The 21,559-nt window shown below is 44.6% G+C and overlaps 1 protein-coding gene across 2 annotated transcripts; it reads right to left on the bottom strand.

The window, feature by feature from the left end:
* Positions 1–14,769: 14,769 nt before the first annotated feature.
* LOC125548043 (alanine aminotransferase 2) lies at positions 14,770–19,693 on the bottom strand. 2 transcript variants are annotated; one of them, XM_048711743.2, is made up of 15 exons: positions 19,364–19,687; positions 18,355–18,405; positions 18,035–18,085; positions 17,876–17,941; positions 17,747–17,808; positions 17,322–17,400; positions 17,128–17,232; positions 16,924–17,034; positions 16,688–16,825; positions 16,360–16,434; positions 16,139–16,259; positions 15,904–16,058; positions 15,744–15,818; positions 15,455–15,658; positions 14,770–15,092 (listed from the first exon to the last, which is right to left on the bottom strand). In XM_048711743.2, the coding sequence occupies exons 1-15, from the start codon at positions 19,400–19,402 to the stop codon at positions 14,976–14,978; spliced, it is 1,449 nt and encodes a 482-aa protein (XP_048567700.1). In that variant the 5' UTR covers positions 19,403–19,687; the 3' UTR covers positions 14,770–14,975. The 2 variants fall into 2 exon arrangements, with proteins under 2 accessions (XP_048567700.1, XP_087369784.1); XM_087513658.1 differs by having other exon boundaries at positions 17,747–17,941; positions 19,364–19,693.
* Between the last annotated feature and the right edge of the window lie 1,866 nt (positions 19,694–21,559).

The raw sequence follows: 21,559 nt of genomic DNA, 5'->3' as shown, positions 1-21,559 counted from the left end.
GTGATGACTTTTGGTCTTTTGCATTCTAGCCTTTTGGCATCCTCATGTACTTGTATATATGTTGCCTTTGGCCTCCTAATAATATCAAGTTGCTTTCGTAACATGGTATTAGAGCTCTAGGTATTTTTTTTCGCACGTCGCAACTCGTGCTACTCCCGATCCATTCTCCTGCACGGCCGCCGTTGCTCTCTTTCCTGCCGGCTGTGATTTTGCTTTTGCGTACGTCCATCTCCAGCTACATGCGCTAATTAGCTGATCCATCGCTGTGTTGGATCCTATCGGAGTGTGTCCTGATCGATCAAGCCGCTGGCTGCTTGTATTCCTCCAAGGTCGCCGATGGCTGTTTGTCTTCCTCCACGGCTGCCGGCCGCCGGCCTCGTCCGTGCCCCTACTGCCTTCCGCGGCGCCGTCAGCCGCCGGCCTCCTCCGCGCCGTTGCTGCCTTCCGCGGCGCTGTCGGCCATCGCCTCGTCCACGCCGCTGCTGTCCGCGGGCGCTCGAGTGGTCGCGCATGCGTTCATAGCTGCTGCTGTTTCGTGTCCAGGCATCCATCCGCTCCAGATCGAGAGCTCTCCAGATCAAGCAAAGGCAGCAGCTATCGGAGGTCAACTGCTCCGCCTCGGTTGTTCGTCTGCTGGATTGAATCGAGTCGCCGCAGTTGCTCTGCTTCGTTTTTGGCCTGGGGTGCTGCCTTTGGGACTCGGCTGTTGGCCTGAGGCCTGATTCTTCGACTGTTGCCTTATCTTTTTGCTGTTGTCACAAAAAAATGGAAGAAAAAGAAACTGGCATGATATTTCGGTCGGGCCTGCGTCTTCGTCGCCATCCACAGACTTTCGAAGGCGTTCCCTATATTGATCCAGTCTCGCACATGCGCTATCGCTCGGTGCTTGGTGCATGTCCGTCTGCGATGTTGTCTCCTTCAGAGTCTTCAACAGGCTGTGTTGGTCGCTATATGTCGACTCCTCTTGCGGCTTCCGTGCACGGTAGTGGCCGCTCTACGTCGACTCTTCCCACGACTTCCGCACCTGGTGATTGTCTCTCTACGTCGACTCCTCTCGCGGCTTCCGCGTTTGGCGGTGACCTCTCTACGTCGACACCCTCAGTGGCTTTCTCATGCGGCTCTACGTCGACTCACTACTCTCGGTCGACTCTGCACGCAGCTTCCACTGGTGGAGGCGACTGCTCATCATCGGCAGGTGTTTCTACCACGACTTCTTCGGCCGTGTCCTTGTCTGCGCGCATGAGATTGCACAACTGAAATGCATGCTTGATGCTTGGGATTCTTCACCGACGGTTTCTACAGGTTCTGTGGCTAACTCTTCTGGCACTGAGAAACCACCTTCCACTCATTCAGGTACATCCCATGAATTCTTGATACTGGAGCGTCTTTTCATATGACTTATGATTCCTCCACTTTGACCTCTGTTCAACCTATGGAGTCTCATGTTCGTGTTCTTACAGCTGATGGCACTCCCCTCCCTGTAGCTAGTCGAGGCACTCTTAGCACTTCTTCATTTCATGTTCCCTCTGTCGCTCATGTTCCTCGACTTACCATGCAGCTTATATCTGGTGGTCAGATTGTTGACTCCAGCTGTAGGGTCATTCTCGACTTTGATTCATGTTCTATTCAGGATCGTCGCACGGGCGCTCTGCTTGGTGCTGGCCCTCGACGCTCTGATGGTCTCTGGGAGATTGACTGGCTTCGTCTTCCCTCCGCTACCACCGCCGCCAGTCTCGCACCCCCTATAGCTGCATCTACCAGCTCTTTTCAGCAGTGGCATCATCGTCTTGGCCATTTATGTGGTTCTCATCTCTCATCTTTGGTTCATCGCGGTGTTCTGGGGTCTGTCTCTAGTAACGCTTCGTTGGATTGTCTGGGTTGTTGGCTTGGTAAGCAGTTTCAGCTACCCAACCCTTACAGTGAGTCGGTGTCCGAGCGTCCTTTTGATCTCATTCACTCTGATGTTTGGGGTCCGACTCCCTTCGCTTCGAAAGGGGGCCATCGCTACTATATTATCTTTATAGATGATTTTTCTCGGTACACTTGGATCTATTTCATGTCTTCTCGTAGTGAGGTCTTACCTATATACAAAAAATTTGCCGCCCAGTTTTCCACTACTATTCGTGTTTTTCGCGCAGATTCAGCTGGTGAGTATATCTCCCATGCACTGCGAGGATTTCTTGCTGAGCAGGGTACTCTTACTCAGTTCTCTTGCCCTGGTGCTCATGCTCAAAATGGTGTGGCTGAGCGCAAGCATCGTCACCTTCTTGAGACGGCGCATGCAATGATGATTGCTGCCTCTCTTCCGCCTCACTTCTGGGCCGAGGCTGTTACCACTTCCACCTATCTCATCAACATTCAACCTTCTGCTGCTCTACAGGGTGGTATTCCTCTCGAGCATCTTTTTGGTCGTTCTCCTGATTATTCAGCGCTCTGTTCGTTTGGTTGCGTTTGCTATGTTTTGCTTTCCCCTCGTGAACGCATCAAGCTGACCGCTCAGTCTGTTGAGTGTGTCTTTCTTGGATACAGTGATGAGCATAAGGGCTATCGGTGTTGGGATCATGTCGGTCGCCGGATGCGTATTTCCCAGGATGTGACCTCTGATGAATCTTGTCCCTTCTACCCACGTCCATCCCGCTCGGCTTTTTCTATGGAGGACATCTTTTTTCTTACATTTCCAAATACACCACCCTTTGTGCCCAGTATTCCTACTCCTCGTCCTGCTGTTGCAGATCTGACCCCGTCTTCTCCTACGTTTTCTTCTCCTCCCTCATCGCATGACTCTCCACCTTCATCGTCGATATCTTCCCCTTCTCCACCTTCATCACCGATACCTTCCCCTTCTCCACCTTCATCGCCGATACATTCCCCTTCTCCTTCATCATCAATATATTCCCCGTCTCCACCTTCAGTGATTCCACCTCTTCCCTCATTTCCTTTCCATTATACTCGCCGTTCACGTGTTGTGGATAAGTCTACAGATGTGCCCTCTACTTCTGATGTGTTGTCTTCCTCCTCTCACTCGACTTATGGTCTTCGTTCTCGGCCTTGTCCGCCCCCTGACCGTTATTCTCCTTCTCACTATGGTCTTTCCACCGTTCGTGAGCTGACTTCTTATCGAGATGCTATTGTTCATCCTGAATGGCAGTTTGCGATGGCAGAGGAGATTGCTGCCCTTGAGCGCAATGGCATGTGGGACCTGGTTTCTCTTCCTCCCCGTGTTCGTCCCATCACTTGTAAGTGGGTCTATAAGATTAAGACTCCCTCAGATGGTTCTCTTGAGCGTTATAAAGCTCGTCTTGTGGCTCGTGGCTTTCAGCAGGAGCATGGTCGTGATTACGATGAGACTTTTGCTCCTGTGGCCCATATGACTACTGTCCGCACACTTCTTGCCGTGGCCTCTGTTCGCCACTGGTCTGTGTCTCAGCTTGATGTTAAGAATGCTTTTCTTAATGGTGAGTTGCGTGAGGAAGTTTATATGCAGCCACCACCTGGGTATTCAGTTCCTGATGGCATGGTTTGCCGTCTTCGTCGCTCTCTATATGGCCTTAAGCAATCCCCCCGTGCTTGGTTTGAGCGTTTTGCCTCTGTGGTCACTGCAGTTGGTTTTTCGCCCAGCGCTCATGATCCAGCACTGTTTGTCCACCTTTCTTCTCGTGGTCGCACTCTTCTTCTTTTATATGTTGATGACATGATCATCACTAGCGATGATTCTGAGTACATTGCCTTTGTTAAGGCCCGTCTCAGTGAGCAATTTCTTATGTCTGATCTTGGTCCTCTACGTTACTTTCTTGGGATTGAGGTTTCTTCCACCTCTGATGGCTTTTATATTTCTCAAGAAAAGTATATTCATGATCTTCTTGCTCGTGCGGCTCTTAGTGATGAGCGCACTGCTGAGACTCCTATGGAGCTCAATGTTAACCTTCGCGCTTCTGATGGCGAGCCCCTGTCTGATCCGACACGTTACCGTCATCTTGTTGGGAGTCTTGTCTATCTTGCCATCACTCGTCCAAATATCTCATATCCTGTCCATATTTTGAGCCAGTTTGTTTCCGCTCCCACTTCAGTTCACTATAGTCACCTTCTTCGTGTTCTACGATATCTTCGTGGCACGATCTCTCATCGTCTCTTTTTCCCCCGTTCTAGCTCATTACAGCTCCAGGCCTATTCAGATGCTACGTGGGCTAGTGATCCTTCAGATCGCCGTTCACTTTCTGCTTACTGTGTTTTTCTTGGTTCTCTCATTGCCTGGAAGGCGAAGAAACAGACTGCAGTTTCCCGTTCGAGTGCTGAGGCCGAGTTGAGAGCTATGGCTCTTCTGATGGCAGAGGTGACTTGGTTACGATGGCTACTGGAGGATTTTGGTGTTTCTGTTACTACACCTACCACTCTCTTGTGCGACAGTACAGGTGCTATCAACATTGCGCGGGACCCCATGAAGCATGAGCTTACCAAGCATATTGGTGCTGATGCTTCCTACGTGCGCGCTGCTGTGCAGGATCATGTTATTGTTCTTCAGTATGTATCTTTCGAGTTACAGCTAGCGGACTTCTTCACGAAGGCACAGACTAGAGCACACCATAGATTTCACCTCTCCAAACTCAGTGTTGCGAATCCACCATGAGTTTTTTTCGAAAAGGGGGGGCTCCCCGGCCTCTGCATCATAGTGATGCATACGGCCATCTTATTAACCAAATAACAAAAGGTGTCAACAAGGTTCCAAAGTCTCCAGTTGATAGAAGGAAAATGCAGATCACACAGAGCTGAAAAAGACTAGATACACAAACTAGCCAGGAAAAGATGCCGCAACCGGCTGGCTAAAAATAGATAGGTAAACTAATTGCCTATCCTATTACATGACCGCCATCCAAACCGGTTGAAAATATCCCGAGCTACCATCTCCCAACGGATAGATCCAGTAACCAAATGCTCCCTGGCCTCCATCGGAGTGAGTAGCGACCACGAACGGATCACTGCCGTAGCTCGGAAAATAACCTGCAAAAAATGAATCCGTGATGTTCTGTTAAAAACCAAATCATTTCTGCAATTCCAGATAGTTCACAACAAAGCGCAAACTCCAACCCGAATATGTCTTGCTAAGTCAGGCTCAACCCCATTAAGCCATGTCCCAAATAATGCATTGACCGAAGTCGGTGCAGTAATATTAAAAGCAATATGGACAGTCCGCCAAAGGACTTTGGCCAACAGACAATCAAAGAATAAATGCTTAATCGTCTCATCCCGATCACAGAAACTACACCTAGTAGGTCCTGTCCAATCACGCTTTATCAAGTTGTCCTTTGTTAAAATAACTTGTTTATGGACAAACCACATAAACACTTTAATTTTTAAAGGAACTTTGACTGCCCAAACATACTTGGAAGTTGGAATGGAGTTCGAATTAATAACATCAATATACATTGATTTAACTGTAAATACTCCAGACCTAGTCAACTTCCAGCGTAATTCATTGGGTTGGTGAGAAAGTTGAACGTCCATCAGTCTCCTAACTAGATGGAGCCATTCTTCCCAACGATTGCCCGCTAGCGACCGTCTAAACTGAATATTAAGGGGGATAGATTGAAATACCGTTGCCACAAATACCCCACGTCGTTGAGCAATCCGATATAAAGACGGATATTGAATGGCTAAAGGTGAGTCGCCAAGCCAAGTATCCTCCCAGAAATGTGTACTTGCACCATTTCCAATAACAAATCTCGTCCTATTGAACAATGATTGTTTGACTTTCATTAGTCCTTTCCAGAAAGGCGAATCAGTCGGTTTGACTATGACCTGGGACAATGTTTTAGTCTAGAGGTACTTGTTGCGGAGGATCTGTGCCCACATGGCCTCAGTCCCGGAAGAAAGCTTCCACAACCACTTACTAAGAAGGCATCTGTTCTTGACTTCAAGATTTTCAATACCAAGACCCCCTTGGTCTTTCGGTCGACAGATGATGTCCCATTTAGCAAGCCGGTATTTTCTTTTAAGATCATCACCCTGCCAGAAGAAACGCGACCGATAGAAGTCCAGTCTTTTCCTAACACCAACTGGGACCTCAAAAAACAATAAGAGGAACATAGGCATACTCGTGAGCACCGAATTAATCAATATCAAACGGCCTCCGTATGACATGAGCTTACCCTTTCAGCAGCTCAGTTTTTTCTCAAATCGATCCTCGATGCACTTCCATTCTCTGTTTGTCAGCCTACGATGGTGTATCGGAATACCAAGGTATGAGAAAGGTAAACTCCCCAACTCGCACCCAAACAATTGCCTATAAGACTCCGTCATCTTTGGCTCTACCAAAGCAAAACAACTCGCTCTTATGAAAGTTAATCTTTAACCCGGTAATTTGTTCAAAAAGGCATAACACCAGCTTCATATTTCTCGCCTTGGCCAAATCATGCTCCATAAAGATGATTGTATCATCTGCGTATTGAAGGATGGAAACACCTCCATCAACGAGATGAGGTACCAAACCACCCACTTGACCATTCTCCTTAGCCCTCCCTATCAAAATTGCTAACATATCCACCACAATTGTAAACAAGATAGGGGACATCGGATCTCCTTGTCTGAGGCCTTTATGTGTCTGAAAGTAATGACCGATATCGTCATTCACTTTAATTCTCACACTCCCTTTTTGCGTAAAGGATTCGACCTGTCGGCGCCAGGCTTCATCAAAACCCTTCATACGCAATGCCTGTTGGAGGAATGACCATTTGACCTTATCATACGTTTTTTCGAAATCCACCTTAAAAATTACTCCATCTAATTTTTTAGAATGGATTTCATGGAGCGTTTCATGAAGAACAACCACCCCTTCAAGGATGTTCCTGTCCGGCATGAAAGCAGTTTGGGATTGTTGCACCACAGAATGCACAATCTGTGTTAGCCTACTGGTCCCGACCTTGGTGAAGATTTTGAAACTAACATTGAGGAGGCAGATCGGTCTGAACTGCTCAATTCTCACAGCATCCGTTTTCTTAGGGAGCAATGTGATAGTTCCAAAATTCAAGTGAAATAATTGAACCTGTCCAGAGAATAGATCATAAAACATAGGTAGTAAATTCCCCTTAATAATGTGCCAGCACTTTTTATAGAACTCAGCCGTGAACCCATCCGGTCCGGGAGCCTTATTGTTTTTCATTTGTGCAATAGCATCGAACACCATGAGTTTGAGGGGGGTGTTAGAGTTATATTAGTGATGACTTTTGGTCTTTTGCATTTTAGCCTTTTGGCATTCTCATGTACTTATATATATGTTGCCTTTGGCCTCCTAATAATATTAAGTTGCTTTCATAACAAAAACATGGACTGACACCGTGTGGCTGTCTATTTAGACAGGTTGAGGGCATCCTTAATATACAGATAGGTTGTTTATGGTCACTCCGTAACAAATCATACGATTGTAATTCGATTATATGAAGCTATCAGTTAATTAGTTCATGATCGTACTATTTTTACTCACTGTGCGTACATTGTTTTTTATTGTCCGCTTTTTACTCGTTCCAGCACCTGTATCTGAAGAACATCAAAGGAGACGATGGCACTATCACTGTGCCTTGCGGTGCAAGAAGCCCGCCAAGGCCGTCGCCCCTGACATCACTGCTGCTCCTGTGGCTGATGGCGGGATCCGGGTGCGCCGGAGATAATGCACCGCGCCTCGGGCCTCGGGCTAGAGCTTTAGCTCACCTCGCACGGAACCCTCACGTCCTCCGCCACCACCGCCTCCTCCTCCCCGGCCTCGGTGTCCCGCTCGCAGGCGCACTGGACACGCTTAGCTCCGTCGTCGACGCGCGCAGGAGTACAGCCAGCAGCTGCTGCTGCATATGAAGGAGGAGCCGGGGATGAGGACGTACATGTCACCCAAGAGCGGCGTCAGCGGCAAGGATGGAGCGGACCGGCTCCGGCGTCTCCCGCAGCAGCAGCAGCCCGGGGATGAAGGTCCGGCAGTAGCAGCGACCGGGATTGGGGCTGACTGCTAGCATGGATGAGGGGAGGGGGCGGCAGGGGAGAAGCCGACGACGACCAACTGGACGACGCTCGGGACGGGGTGAGGCAGCTCGGCTAGATTCCCGGGGTGGACGCGAGGATGGCGGGTCGATGTCGGGGTGGAGCTCTGGGGCAGCTGGGCGTCGGGGTGAGCGCGATGACGACTGGGCGTCGGGGTGAAGCTGGATGGCGGCCGGGCGACGGGGTGGAGCGCGGGGACGGGGCGATGGGGCTCGAGCATGAGGGCGGAGGCGGCAGAGAGCTGTTCGTGGTGATTCCAGGAGCTCCACCCCACTATGCACACGAGGTGTTTAACGAAATGCAGAGATAGGCGGAGGAAGAAGACGCTACATATTTTTCCCTACGTGGAATTTTCTTCCTCCAACCCAGCCTGACGAGTGGGCCTGGCCGATTAGTGACGTCATCAAAACTCTTAGCATCTACCGCTGGTGTTTTTTTGTCACTGTCAAATTTTTGACATGGTGCAAAGTATCATGTTTTGTTACGTGGTGGTTTTTCGAGAGCTATGACGTTAAAGTGGTGGTTCTGTGCATTTTATCACTTAAATGGGCTGCACTACACGTTATTTCTTTTTAAAAATATAAAAGTATCATATAGGATATTTACGTGTGGCATTGCCCCTTTGCGGCAGCTACACATGTTGTGCAATATAGTGTAGCATAGTAAAAAACCAGGACACACTATATGACAAAATAAAAAATATTATTTAAAGTGCGACATAAAAGGCATAACAGACTTGATCTGTGGCCAGAAATGAAGCTTCTCTAGGGACAAAGGGGGCCATGCCCCCCCACCCCACCCCCCCACACACACACCCCAAAAATTATAAGGAATCCCCTCAATTGTCAAGCTTAAATGTGAAATGTTACTCAAATTTAAACATGTAATATAATGCATGCATGTTATCCTACATATGACATTGAACCGGCCTGAGATGCCGTGGAATTCCAGTGGTTGTAGTCATGCCTGTTCCGTTGCCAGTGAACGACAAAACAACTTTTCCCTTGGCACAACAACCCTCTTCCTACACTGCATCATACGGGCGGGTGATAAAATAAACATAGCTTTTGTCAGAAAGATAGGTAGGACCATAAAAATGAGATCTTACTTGTAGATGTCCGGCGTGATGATGATCCTCACCCTCTCTTTGTTGCCATCAGAACACAAAGGTGAGCTCAAAACATGCCCCTGTCGAGAACTTTGTTGCTTTTTCTTCATAACTATGTTTGCTTGCCCTCCTTCGTTCACTTGCAGCCGCCAAAGATCAACCAGGCACTCTTTTTCCTCATGAGCCCATCACCCGCTTTTGCCCCTAGCACTGTGCATGAAATCCAACCGGTTTTCTAGTCCACTGTACATCAAGAAGCTACCGTTTTGGACCATCCATGTGCCAACCAGGCGCTCCAAGCAAACATTTTTTTATGAAGGCATAACTGCTAGAACATGCTTACCTCGAATGTGATGTTGCACGCACAGAAGTACTCGGCATCAATAGCGTCTGAAAAGGATTTGTATGTTGAACCGGACTGAGATGCCGTGGAATTCTACGTGATTGTACTGGTGCTTGTTCCACTGCCGATGAACGACACAGATGGTTTGTTTTTCGGCACACCAACCCTCTCCACGCATTGCATTGTACCGATAGGTGGTTAAATAAACACATGTTTTTCTTTGAAAGATAGGTAGAACCATAGAAGTGAGATCTTACTTGTACGTGCACGGCATGATGATGATCTTCACACGTTCTGTGTTGCCATCAGTTACCATGTCCACGACGCCTTGGATGGTGCCGGGAGTGCCCATTCCCATCCAGTGACACCACCAAGGTGCCTGGCAGGTGCAGTGTTTGTTTTCACTAAAAAAGTAGAAGTTGGGTTACAATTCTTCAAGGAGGTGCGGGGTACAAAATAAAATAAAGGACATTACTGACTTCATCTGTGTGCAGGGACGAACTTCCCTAGGGCCAAACATAAATATGAAATGCTACACACAATTTAAAGATGTAATATAATGCATGCATGTTATCCTACATATGACACTAAACCATCCTGATATGCTGTGGAATTTCAGGTGACTGTAGTTGTGCCTATTCTGGTGCCAATGAACGACACAAACGGCATGCTGCGGTGAGAGGCACGGGCAACATCAAGTGACTGGTTGATAAAAGGCTTTAGATTGAGCGAATGTATTGCATTTTGCATTCGAAATTTCTACTCCTAAAAAAGGACTTGGTAGCTTCCGTTCCACTGTTTTTTATTTCATCTTCCACCTTTTGTTTTTTTGTCTCACCTGACCTCCCACCTTCATCTGATTTTTTGTCTCTTCTCTCACCTCTGATTTATTTTCGCATGGCGGAATGGGCATGCAGGATAGGCGTGGGGCGTGAGATCCAGGGCAACGGCCCGATCTATGCATAGCATGAGAATTGGGTCCGACGGTGCGGCCATATCCTCGAGTTCGTCAGGAATTTTTTTCAGCTGCGTTGTTTTTAAAATTGTTATATTTTCCCTCATGGTTCACTCAGGATATTGCTAGGATGTCCAGCTCATCGATCCGGTGGAGGTCACCTGAATCCCAGCGTGCTTCCACGCAGAGCTTCGTCCACATGACACCACCGCCGCTACTCGCGAGGTTCTAAAGAATTCCATGGGTTCAGGTACATCAACCTGACGCCTGAGAATTGCAAAAGTTGGTTATCATATCACATAGAACGGTGCTGGGCGGCCATTTGTTTACTTCATGGTTTAAGAAATTTAGTTGACACTTGAATATTTTCTCTCAGCAACAATTCATGGGGGATGACCATCCCGTGGTGGCACTAGAGGGGCCTGACGTGGTCATCATCTCCTCACATAACGGTGCACGTACTGGCTATAGATATGTGCGATGTGGTTGTCTCTACTCTGGTTTGAATGTGACAAGGTGGTGAGGGCAACCGAAGGCGAGGTGTGCCGACAGCTCTGTCTGCAGATGGCTTGATGCGCTTGTGCAATTGTTTGGTATGTAACTATCAGCAACAAGTTGGTCAATTTTCATGGTTCAGTTCATAGGAGGGCTTATGTGCATGTGTCTTATGTCGAATCCAGTTTTGATCGGGTAAGAGGATATGGGTAATTGTATTTCTTTGGAAATACTCCAATTCAGTTGTTTGGCAACGGTATTGGAAATTAACTTCTGTTTTGGTCACATATTTCTGTTTTCAGTGGATGTACATGTTGTGGTACACACTGGAGGTTTCAAAAGAATGAACATGATTAGGTTTTGTTTGCAAAGAGGTATTCTCACCATCTTATAAAAAAAGATCACCACAACAAAACGTCCACTTCTTATCCCTTCAATCAAAAGAACAGGGATGAACAACAAAGATAGAGTTTGAGTGATGAATAAGAGAGTAGTAGAAAGAAAGCGAGAAAGATTGAGCGGCCGCCTCTATGTGGATATGCTGTTGTTACTGTGTGTGGTGTCAGGAGAGGAATAGAGAGAGAGAGAGAGAGAGAGAGAGAGAGAGAGAGAGATTGAGATGCTTATGCTGATTAAACATGGCCTGGTTATACTGGGTTGTGTGGCAGTTTATACACAGGCTGATTGCCTAATGCTACTGATTACCGATTGCTAGATTTTCTTTAGTATTTTCTGATTGCTAGAGAGAACATCCATGTGCATGTACTGATTGCAATTGCTTCATGCCACTAAATGACATATACAGAAAATATAAAATTTTCATTTGATTGTTTGTTTCATGTGTTAATTTTTTATTGCAAAAATAATTTCGTCATTCAACTGAAAAAGATTGATGTAATTTATAAGGGAAGCGAGATCAAAGGGCCAATTTCACCGCCGGAAGGATTGTCAGAGCCCATGGGAATGGCAAGAAAGAGCTAAGAGGATTAAATGACATGATCGAAGAGAATGCGAATAATGAAATTATCTCTAGCGAATCTGGAAGAAGGGAAGAGGATGCGGATGTGCCTTTGGATTTTCGGACTAAACTAAAGCGGATTCAAATTTGGTCAAAAATTGATTGATTTAATGCTTTTAAAAATAGTTCTCACATATTTTCTAAATATTTGATATTTTGGTGAGGACCAAAATATTCCTTTATTCAACAAATTTAGGTGACTAATTAATGGATCATAAATATTCTTCACTGTAGGCAGTTACGTAGATTCACAAGAAAAATATTTGAAAAACAATGAAATATATTGTAAATGAAAACGCGGATACAAGCAGCTTCTTTATACTATTCCCTCTCCTTAGGAGATGCAGCACGCTTGGTACGATACCAAGGTCTCACACTCGGGGCCAAGAATCTCTCGTATGCCTCACATCCCTGTAAAAATAAGTAGAACCAAGATAAATTAACAGTTTTGTTGGATGCCAGTCGCCTGAAATTTAAATTTGCTTCAGTCAATTAGGTGGAGAGGAAGCAGCAGTTGTGGAGGAGCACCGAGGCCACCGGCGGAGGCAGCCGCAGCGGAGTAGCCTCCTCGTCTATCTTAGGGATGCAACAGGTGCAGGCGGAGCATGAGCCTCCTTGTCTATCTTAGGGATGGCGGGGGTGCAGGTTCACCGGCGCCAGACTTCGAGGTCTACCTGGGTTAAAGGAATGGCAGTGGGCGGAAGAAGCACGGCGATGCGTGGCGGTTAAGGGGAGGGTGGGGCGGCTGGCTGGTATACTTGAGGTATTGGCCACAATAGTCACACAAGTTTTGAAGCCTCCTCTAGCTCATCTAGTTTAAGTTGATCCTAGTTGATCAATTAGATCTTGACCTAGATTCTCTAGTCCTCATAATTAAAAACCCAGTGTGGTTCTAATCTTCTCCCTCTAATTATCCGGCGACAATTAGCTCTGGATAGCGAAGCGCTACCGGATTGTGAAGACTGTACGCTTGGAACCAAGTAGAGAAGATGTGCTTTCCGTCTTCTGTTCGAGGGATCGTTCGAGGGCGGTTTGCGGGATCATTATCAACGGTTCGAGGGACTCCAAGTACGATCTACACCTACTCGTCTACTTCTGCTGCACTCTGGAGTCGGTAAGGATTGTTGATCCAAACCCTATATGCATCTTCATATTGTTCTTGGGTGTTCGTAGAGCAATTTTTTTGTTTTCTACTATGTTTCCCAACGTATGACCCCTAGCGTCGCCCTATATAGGGGGCGAGAGCTAGGGTTCAGGGGGTTCCTAACCAGCTTCATGCCGATGGCATCTTGGCTTGTATGCCAAGACGATCTCCGGATCCCCAGCCGGGCCCTGGGTTGCATCCTGGTGTCGTGCTACCACTAAGCCTCCCGAGTCACGAGGCCAGCCCAACACCGGGCTTCCTGGCTGATGGGTCACCCTCGGTGTGTTGCACCATCAATCGCCTTTCACCCTACCTATATATTTATCATCTTCGCCAACATTCTAAAACAACTAAACAATGGAAAACACAATCCAGCCACTCTCTGCCACCCCATCTACTCACCAAGAATGCGACAACACGTCGATGCCACTTTCATCTTAGCTAAGACCTCATCTCAGGGGGCGTTGAAATCCTAAAAAAAATCCTAGACGAGTTTGCTCTACCCATTGATCTCTCCATCGTCTTCCAAAAACAACCTTCACCTCCCTTTCATGGGAACAACTCAAGAATGACATCAAAATCATTAACATACTAGGTTGTTCCATATCCTCCTTTCCACAAACGTACCTCACACTACCCCTCTCCCTATAAACTACCATATTCTATCTCCGGCCCCATCTTAGATAGGCGCCTTTGGTTTCTCGCAGGTTGGCATGCCCTTCTTCTTTCTAAGGGTTAGTATGTCAGTTTTCCGCCTACCCAAAAATGCAGCTGAAAAACTTTATGCTATAAGTTGTGCCTTCTTTTGGGTTGCATATCTGTCTTGTGTAGGTTCTCTTGGGAAAATGTTTGTAAGCCAAAAGAGTTTGACGGTTTAGGCTCAAAAGCATCCTCATCCGTAATGTGCGCTTGCTAATGAAAGTTGCCGTCCAATTTCTACTACCCTCCGATACTCTTTGATTTTCTTGGCCCTCCTCCATCACCCTAATGTCATTCAAAGATCACAAACTCCTAACTCGTTCCTATCCAACATCGTCAACCAACATATACCCCTTCGCTAGATCTCCTTCGTCCTAACACAAAATGGAGCTTCCGTCTTCTTCTGGCTAGACACCTAGGTCCACCACCATGCACTCGCTAACAGCTTTCCTAGTCTATTCACCCACTCCACTGATCTAAATATTATACTCCATTCATCTTAAAATAAGTGTCTCAACTTTATACTAACTTTAGAGAGAGTAGTTTGCTCGGTCATTTTGATCGGTGTGCAGTTTAGCCTTTGAAATCGCCTAACATATTTCAGTCTACAAAGTTGCAGTCGCTTCTGTACTTGCCCTTCTCCACCAAGCATGCCTACCTATTCCTCATGCAAGAAGACATCAAGGACATGAGCGCACATTACATCTGACGCCTCGCGCTCCAAACAAGGTCAAAGTCCTTGCCTGCTCATGCTGCGGGCGCCAAAGTCCAATCGCAAGAGTAAATCCCCACCGAGAAACCACGCTTCATTCATTTCTTCAGTGTCCTCGCTACGTCATAGTTTTGCAACGCTTGGAAGACCTACACTCCCAGACCTATACTCCCACCCATACAGATGCATCCCAAGGTTTGGCGCCTTGCTCGCCATACTTCAGAAAATGCCAAGAACTCGAAGGTATTCCGCCACAGATATCAAGCAAACTAAAGGTGGGGGAAAAAGATCTCAGTTGCCAATTTACCATCAAACGCATCAGACTGGTAATCTGTTTCAGAATCTGATATAGTATATCACACACACAAGCCATGGATTTGCTTTATTTTGTCTCATCTACATGATACTGCTGTCAACGGGGGCAAAAACGCCTAGGGAAAATCCACGAGGCTTGCATGTAATCCCACACATGTTACACCAGTTTAGTCACGGTACTCTGCCATGAACGTCTCATGGAACACCGTGAAGCGGGAGATGATCGCCGGGATCTTCTCCTCCTGCGGAAGGATCGTGCACCTGAAGTGCCATGTGCCAGGAACCTGTCGAGTACAGAGTATCAATGGCAATGTTATGGCTTGGGGTAAAAACACCGGAAGGGAAAGTAGATGTAATGTATACTGTTCAAAACCCAGAGTCCATAAATGCTTTCACTAACAATGGATAAAACCATATGAGGGGAAGGCCTTATGGCTAGCTTTATTAACTTCAAGCAATTTCAGTTCGGGCATGTTAGTTTTATATCTATGTTGAAAACTACATGATTGTTTTTTTTTTTGTGAAAACCATATGATTGTTACCTGGTTGTTAAAATAATGCTACATTTATATGTCCGAACCAATAGTATCAGCGACTACAGGCATAAAAATAGCATAATATTTGTATCAAGATTGAATCTGCTCACCTGGCCAAATCCAGATCCAGGGACAACGACGATTCCGGTCGACTCAAGGAGACGAAGAGCATAGAATGCATCAGGTGCCTTGTTAGCAGCTTTAGCAGCCTCAATCGCCTTCTGTGGCAGACAGATTTGAGGGAACAGGTACATTGCTCCTTCAGCCTTGTTGCAAGTAATTCCCTCAAGTTTACTGAATGCAATCTCCAATGCCTGTGATCATGAAAGCAGCAGTAACAAATTTTAGCGTGTTTTCAACAATGCATTTAGGGGTATGAGATATAGAACCATGGTGCACCTTCGCACGACGAGCTAACGATGCAAGGATCCCATCCTTTTCTGCCTTGTATGAAGCATATGATTCATCACTAGCCTGCAGAAGCCATTAATGGTATTTATCTGAAGAACTTTGTATTCTCATTTAGGTGTAGAAATTTAAGGAGCGTCATGTCACTGACCTTTGGTGGGTTCATGACAAGACTAGCAAGGATCTGGCCGGTGATATTGGAACATAGGTTCACTGATGCTATTTTGTAGATCTGCTCTCTTACTGGAGCACTGAAGCCAGTAATCTCCATGTAACCACCTCTTTTACCACACTCACCATAATATCCTGGTGGTAGCAACAAAATAGTTTTGGCAAACCAGTAACACTGTGAATAGAAGAATAAGCATGTGGATCTTTCTACTTACCCTTAGAAACAGATTGATATGATACTAGAGGGAGATCCTCCTCGCCGTATCCCAAGGATCTCACTATCTTCTTGAAAGAGTGGAATTTCTTGTTGTCAGCGTAGATGTTCTCTTGGTATACCTACCAATAGATAAATGTCATGAATGTTACACACAACGAAAGCAATAGAATTAAGCAGGTCAAAGTGTGTTGTGATGCTTTGAGAACCATTATCCCTCACCTCATCAGCCAGAAGAACAAGACCCTCATTTTTGCAGAACTTCACTATGTCATATTGGTTTTCCTCAGCAAGTACCTATAAATAAATGGACCATCTCAATTATTGATCTTTTCTCCTTTTTAGTTATCTTAGTTCAGAATATTTTATACATATTGCAGCCCAAGCAAAAAATAATTATTTCCTAAGCTATCCTACAAAAGAATGGAGAAATATACTCACTTCAAGAATACGAGAAATGCACTCATTAAGTAAATATATGGAATGGACACCATAGTTGAAGCAAACCAAGAAGGTTTTCTGGACCAGAAGGAAAAAGATGAGTATAAACCTGTCCAGTAGGATTTCCTGGATTGATAACCACCAAAGCCCTAACGTCGATGCCTCTTGAGCGAGCATCTTCGAGTTGCTTCTTAACATCAGAGATTTCCAAACCCCAGCCCGTCGATTCATTGAGATAGTATGGGACCTGAAAGATATGCTCTCAATTCAGGATTTGGCGCCGCATGAAATATAACTATACTGAACTTAAACTTCTTTTGCCAGGCAAACAGGGAGGGTACATACAAGAGATCCGCCATGAAGAGCTATAGAAGCCGAGTACAAAGGGTACTGAGGAATCGGGACAAGAATGCCATCTTTCTCATTCCTTATCAGTAATTGCATCATCAGGTGCACCTAACAAGGGAAGAGTAACATGATATAAGAGTTAACTACTTTATGTTTGTTCATACATTGTCTAGCAATCGAAGGAAGAGGTAAATTTCATACCCCAGGGCTTGCTCCATCTGTAAGAAAAATGTCATCAGCATTAGCAGGGAATCCATCTCGTGAAGCGATCCCAGAAGCAATTGCATCACGAAGTCCTTTTATACCCTAGGAGAATGGTAAAAAAACAAAGTCAATCCAAGATTCCATATTTTTCTCCTTGCAGCAAGTAATAAATTGTGCAATGAGATGATTACCTGGCTATGACTGTATGCTCCTGTTGCTCTTCCAGGTATCAAGGCAAGAATCTGCTTTGCTCGAGAAATAGAATCAGCACTGCAACAAGATGAAGCATCAGGTATCATATGCAACAAGTTCATGCTAAGACAAATGAATTAGTTCTAGGTATTTTTCATAATCAATCAGAAGTGGCAACACACAGCACGTATCGATTTTTTAGCACTTATTAAGTATAGGCTTAAAATGTTGCAGATTGGTGCATCACACCCTATGGAATACTTTTACTCCACAATTGTGTTTTTGCAATTATTCAAGTTCATTTGAATCGCAAAAAAGTAGCATGATAGCACTTGGTTAAGGGTATCCGTCAAAATATCCTCCCATGCTAAGTTTTCCTTGCATTTGTTTCATGCTGATAAGCTACAATGATGCCGATATTCACCTGAACAATGTTTTGATTTCCTCCTTTTTCAACAGATCTGGATGATCACAAAGTGCAAGAACCTGCGATATACCATGTAAGAATCCAGCAGAACAAACTTTAAACTCTGCAGGTACAAAATTCACATACCTCCCTGAAGAATGTAACTGGTTGCTGACCAAGAGATTGTGGGTTCCCAATGTTACAATAGAGGATCTGCAAGGGGAAAAGTTGAATGAGCTAAGAAACTGTACAACATAACAAGAAAACTATCTATAACATTAACCTTCAGAATCTATGCTTAAGTACCTCATCAAAAGGTAGAGATCCTGGTTGAGTTTGAAGCTGTTGCTGCAAGCGCTGGAAACAAAAACAAAATTACCTGGTTAATCAATTTCTAAATACTTAATGGCATATGAACTGGCGTCTTTCAGGAAATGCCAGGTAACACCCTCTGTTTTTAAAGCGTATCAAACTGTTACTAATACCAAACAATTCCTTGTAAAAATTCAGAATAAAACTGCATCCTACTAAACTCTTATTAGACTTGGTGATTATCTAAAAACATGAGTAAAGAGTCAGCTAAACTCTTAATACAGGAGATTTCAAATTATGGTCAGTTGAAATACCTGAGCATGGATGACAATCTCTCCACGCACAGCATACTCACATTTTAAAACCTGCAACAGTCATAAGATAATTAACGAAGTGGCTAGTTTTTAGAAAATGCACATAGTTGATCAAATGATGGTCAAAATTAATCAGCGACTGAAATAAATAGAACACAGAATGCCAGTAAATTCTTGAAAGTGGAAATATAATGAACTTATAATCATGTCAGAGATGTGGACGGAATGCTATGCTGTCATATGACCATGTAATGGTAATAAGAACTCCAGGTGAAAGAATATGTGCACAGAGACAAGTGGTCAGTTCACCAGATGACCTGTCACCAAGTACAACATGCTAAAAAATTCACATGTTTTATATCCTCTGTCACCAAACTACAACATGTGAAAATCTTCACAAGTGACAGATTGGCAACTGAGCAGCATCTATGCTATCAATTAAACAACAATATTCGTGCTTCAGCATCAGAGATGACATTGTTTTATAGTGCCAAACAAAAAAAGGATGCTGACTGGCACCGTCACACAAAAAACTGCATGTCAGCAGCTCAATAGTACTGAGATCTACCTGCTGGCTAGGTTTCCCTCTTTTTTGCGGAAACTGGCAGCATCAAGGTAAAAACACTACACCACAGTACAGACTACACTTTTAGTAACTTGTAATCAACTGTTGAATAACTCTAATTTGCAGACCAAGAGTTCATCAGTTCACTCTGAATAAAAATCGAAGCATCTATCTTTAGATGATATATAAGTTCGCATGAAAAAAATCCTCGCTTTTCAACTTCGGGCTATCAGATCCAGAACACTAAAGCGGAATAACCAAGTGTTAAAGTGTATCAACTAGTACCACAAGTGGAGGACTGAATCAGAAACAGAAACTAAGAAGAATTCGATGAAGTAGACGGCCGACCACCCAACTCACAGATCAAATCAGCAACCCGCCCCCGCCTCACCGGAACCGGGCCAAGAAAGAGAGCAAGAAACAGACAGGAGAAGCGCCGCTCACCTTGGGGTTGAGGTTGTCCACGGCAACGGTGGCAGCCATGGCGAGATCAACTAAAGGCGAAGGGGGCGGCAGCGGCAGAGCAGCGAGTATCTTCCGACGCCTCTAGCTATCCGTCTCTATCTCTCCGCGGTTTTGTGGCGACTCGGAAGGGAGAAAGGAAGGCGATGTGCTTTATAAAGAAGGAGAGATCGGGAGGAGGATGGAAACAAAACAAGCAGGGGGCGCGGCGGAGGAGGTGAGAGGTGTTCACCCACAGGAAGGGACGGAGGAGGAATGGAAAGCGGGGGGAAGCCGCGGCATTGCGGGTGGGCCCGCGGGCGCCGCCGTCCTCAGCCGCGGTTTCGTCTCGTCTCGGCCTTTTGCTCTCAGAAAGTGTCAAGATCTCAAGTCCGGCCAATCCTTATTGCGTCCACGCTGCCGCTTTCTGTCATACCATATGTGAGGTGCAAATTTTCCCTTTGCCTTTTCGTGTTTCCTATTTCTTGTCTTTGCTTTTTGCCTCCGTGAGAGGTTGGAGAAGGAATTGCTGTGGCCCCGCACACGGGAAGAATTTGCCAAATCTTGTTATGTACACACTATATATAATTGCCTGTACATCGAAATGTAAATTTTCTACAGTATAGTTATGTTACACCGTGATTTACTTGCCCGTGTTGATATGATGGTGTAAACGAATGTCTACCAAATACTGTCTGTAATATACTTAGCTAAATATATTTTAGGATTTTTTGTAATCACTTTTTGGCTTACCAAAGAAAACATAACTTTATTTAGTAAGTCAATAAGATGTGGGACAATTAAGACTGTTTTCAAGCAATGATGCCCAGAAAAAAGATGGAAGATTGGATGAAGCACTCCGCGTAGCAAAAACATAATTAAGATGGAAGATTGGCTTACCGAAGAAAACATAAGTTTATTTAGTAAGTCGATAAAAATTTGGATAATTAAGATGGTTTTCAATGATTATGTCCACCTAGAAAAAAAATTCATTGCTTGGATGGGCTTACACTTACACCTACCTATATCTATATCTATATCTATACCAATATAAAAAGACTCAAAGGAACAGATCCAATTGACCTCGGCCATCGAACTAAGTTAATCCAACTACCAAGACTGCTTCAATGGTGAGCGTTAAACATGTTTTTCATACAAATATTGCACTAATCACAAATTAACACATAAATAATAGCATACCTAATATTTACATGCAATTAATATATTCCTAAATATTAACGTGTGTTGCACGTGCGCATTTACTAGTGCTTATAAGTGCACTTGTGTACTTCAAAATATCCAATAAATCGACACCTATATAACTTGCTATAACATATTAGCTCACATTAAAAAAAGGCGGAAATGCTATCTGGCGAGCATTCCCTCGGAGGGAATGGCAAGCGAACACATTTTTCCTGATTGTTTTAGTTGCGACACGAGATCAAACGTTGGCAGTTTCTATCCGTTTTGTCTAAAAAAATCCCTTCTTCCCAGAAACTGCCATGCATCGTTGAAGAATCTATTAGCAAAAACGTTCGCAAATGCCACCCCTCAAAGCGAACATTCGACGGCTATTGGGGTCCTAAAGAAGATTTTTTTTCCCCTTTTTTAGCTTGAGACTAAATCATCGTGATTCTAGTATGAATCCAAGGTTTTAATTGAATCGATTTGTAGGATCGCAACAAGATAATCCAAGGCAAGAATTAATATTTACTAAAATGACTTGTGAAAAAACATTTGGATATACTTACAAGAAAATTGTCATCCATTTTGAATAGGCTTTATTTCTGTTTTGTCTGTATAAGCCATATATCCGTCATAGTGCTATAATATAATAACATACTGCTAAAATATCATGTACGTTATCTCACGAATATTGGCTTGAAGTCTCTTTTTCCATTGTTTTTTATATAGCTCACTCTTCATGCCAAATGGTACATCGGCTTGAAAATCTCAAACGCCATATTGTCCCATCAAGATGAAATGAAAGACATGTGTGACATGTTGCTTACTACTACTCCCTTTATTCATAATGTAGTGCACATATATTTTCTAGAAATTCAAACTTTATCAGATTTGACCAAATATGTAGAATAAATTGTCTCAATACATAATATCAAATCGATATCATTAGGTACATGATGATACAGATTTTTATATTGTATTTATTTAGTATTGTTTTTGTCAGTTTTTTGTAAA

This window comes from Triticum urartu, chromosome 1A, assembly GCF_056163025.1.
Source record: "Triticum urartu cultivar PI428250 chromosome 1A, HENAU_Tu73, whole genome shotgun sequence".
Classification (NCBI taxonomy): domain Eukaryota; kingdom Viridiplantae; phylum Streptophyta; class Magnoliopsida; order Poales; family Poaceae; genus Triticum; species Triticum urartu.
Note: the sequence above shows the minus strand (reverse complement) of the source record. Positions and strands in the feature narration are given on the sequence as shown.

What these genes read in the sequence shown, in the direction of transcription:
- LOC125548043 (XM_087513658.1), bottom strand. Translation starts at nt 18,389, where the DNA reads ATGCTGTGCGTGGAGAGATTGTCATCCATGCTCAG. An exon ending in GATCTCTACCTTTTGATGAG is followed by an intron (nt 17,942 to 18,034) that starts GTACTTAAGCAT and finishes TTCCCCTTGCAG; the next exon opens with ATCCTCTATTGTAACATTGG. An exon ending in TTGTTCTTCTGGCTGATGAG is followed by an intron (nt 16,260 to 16,359) that starts GTGAGGGATAAT and finishes ATCTATTGGTAG; the next exon opens with GTATACCAAGAGAACATCTA.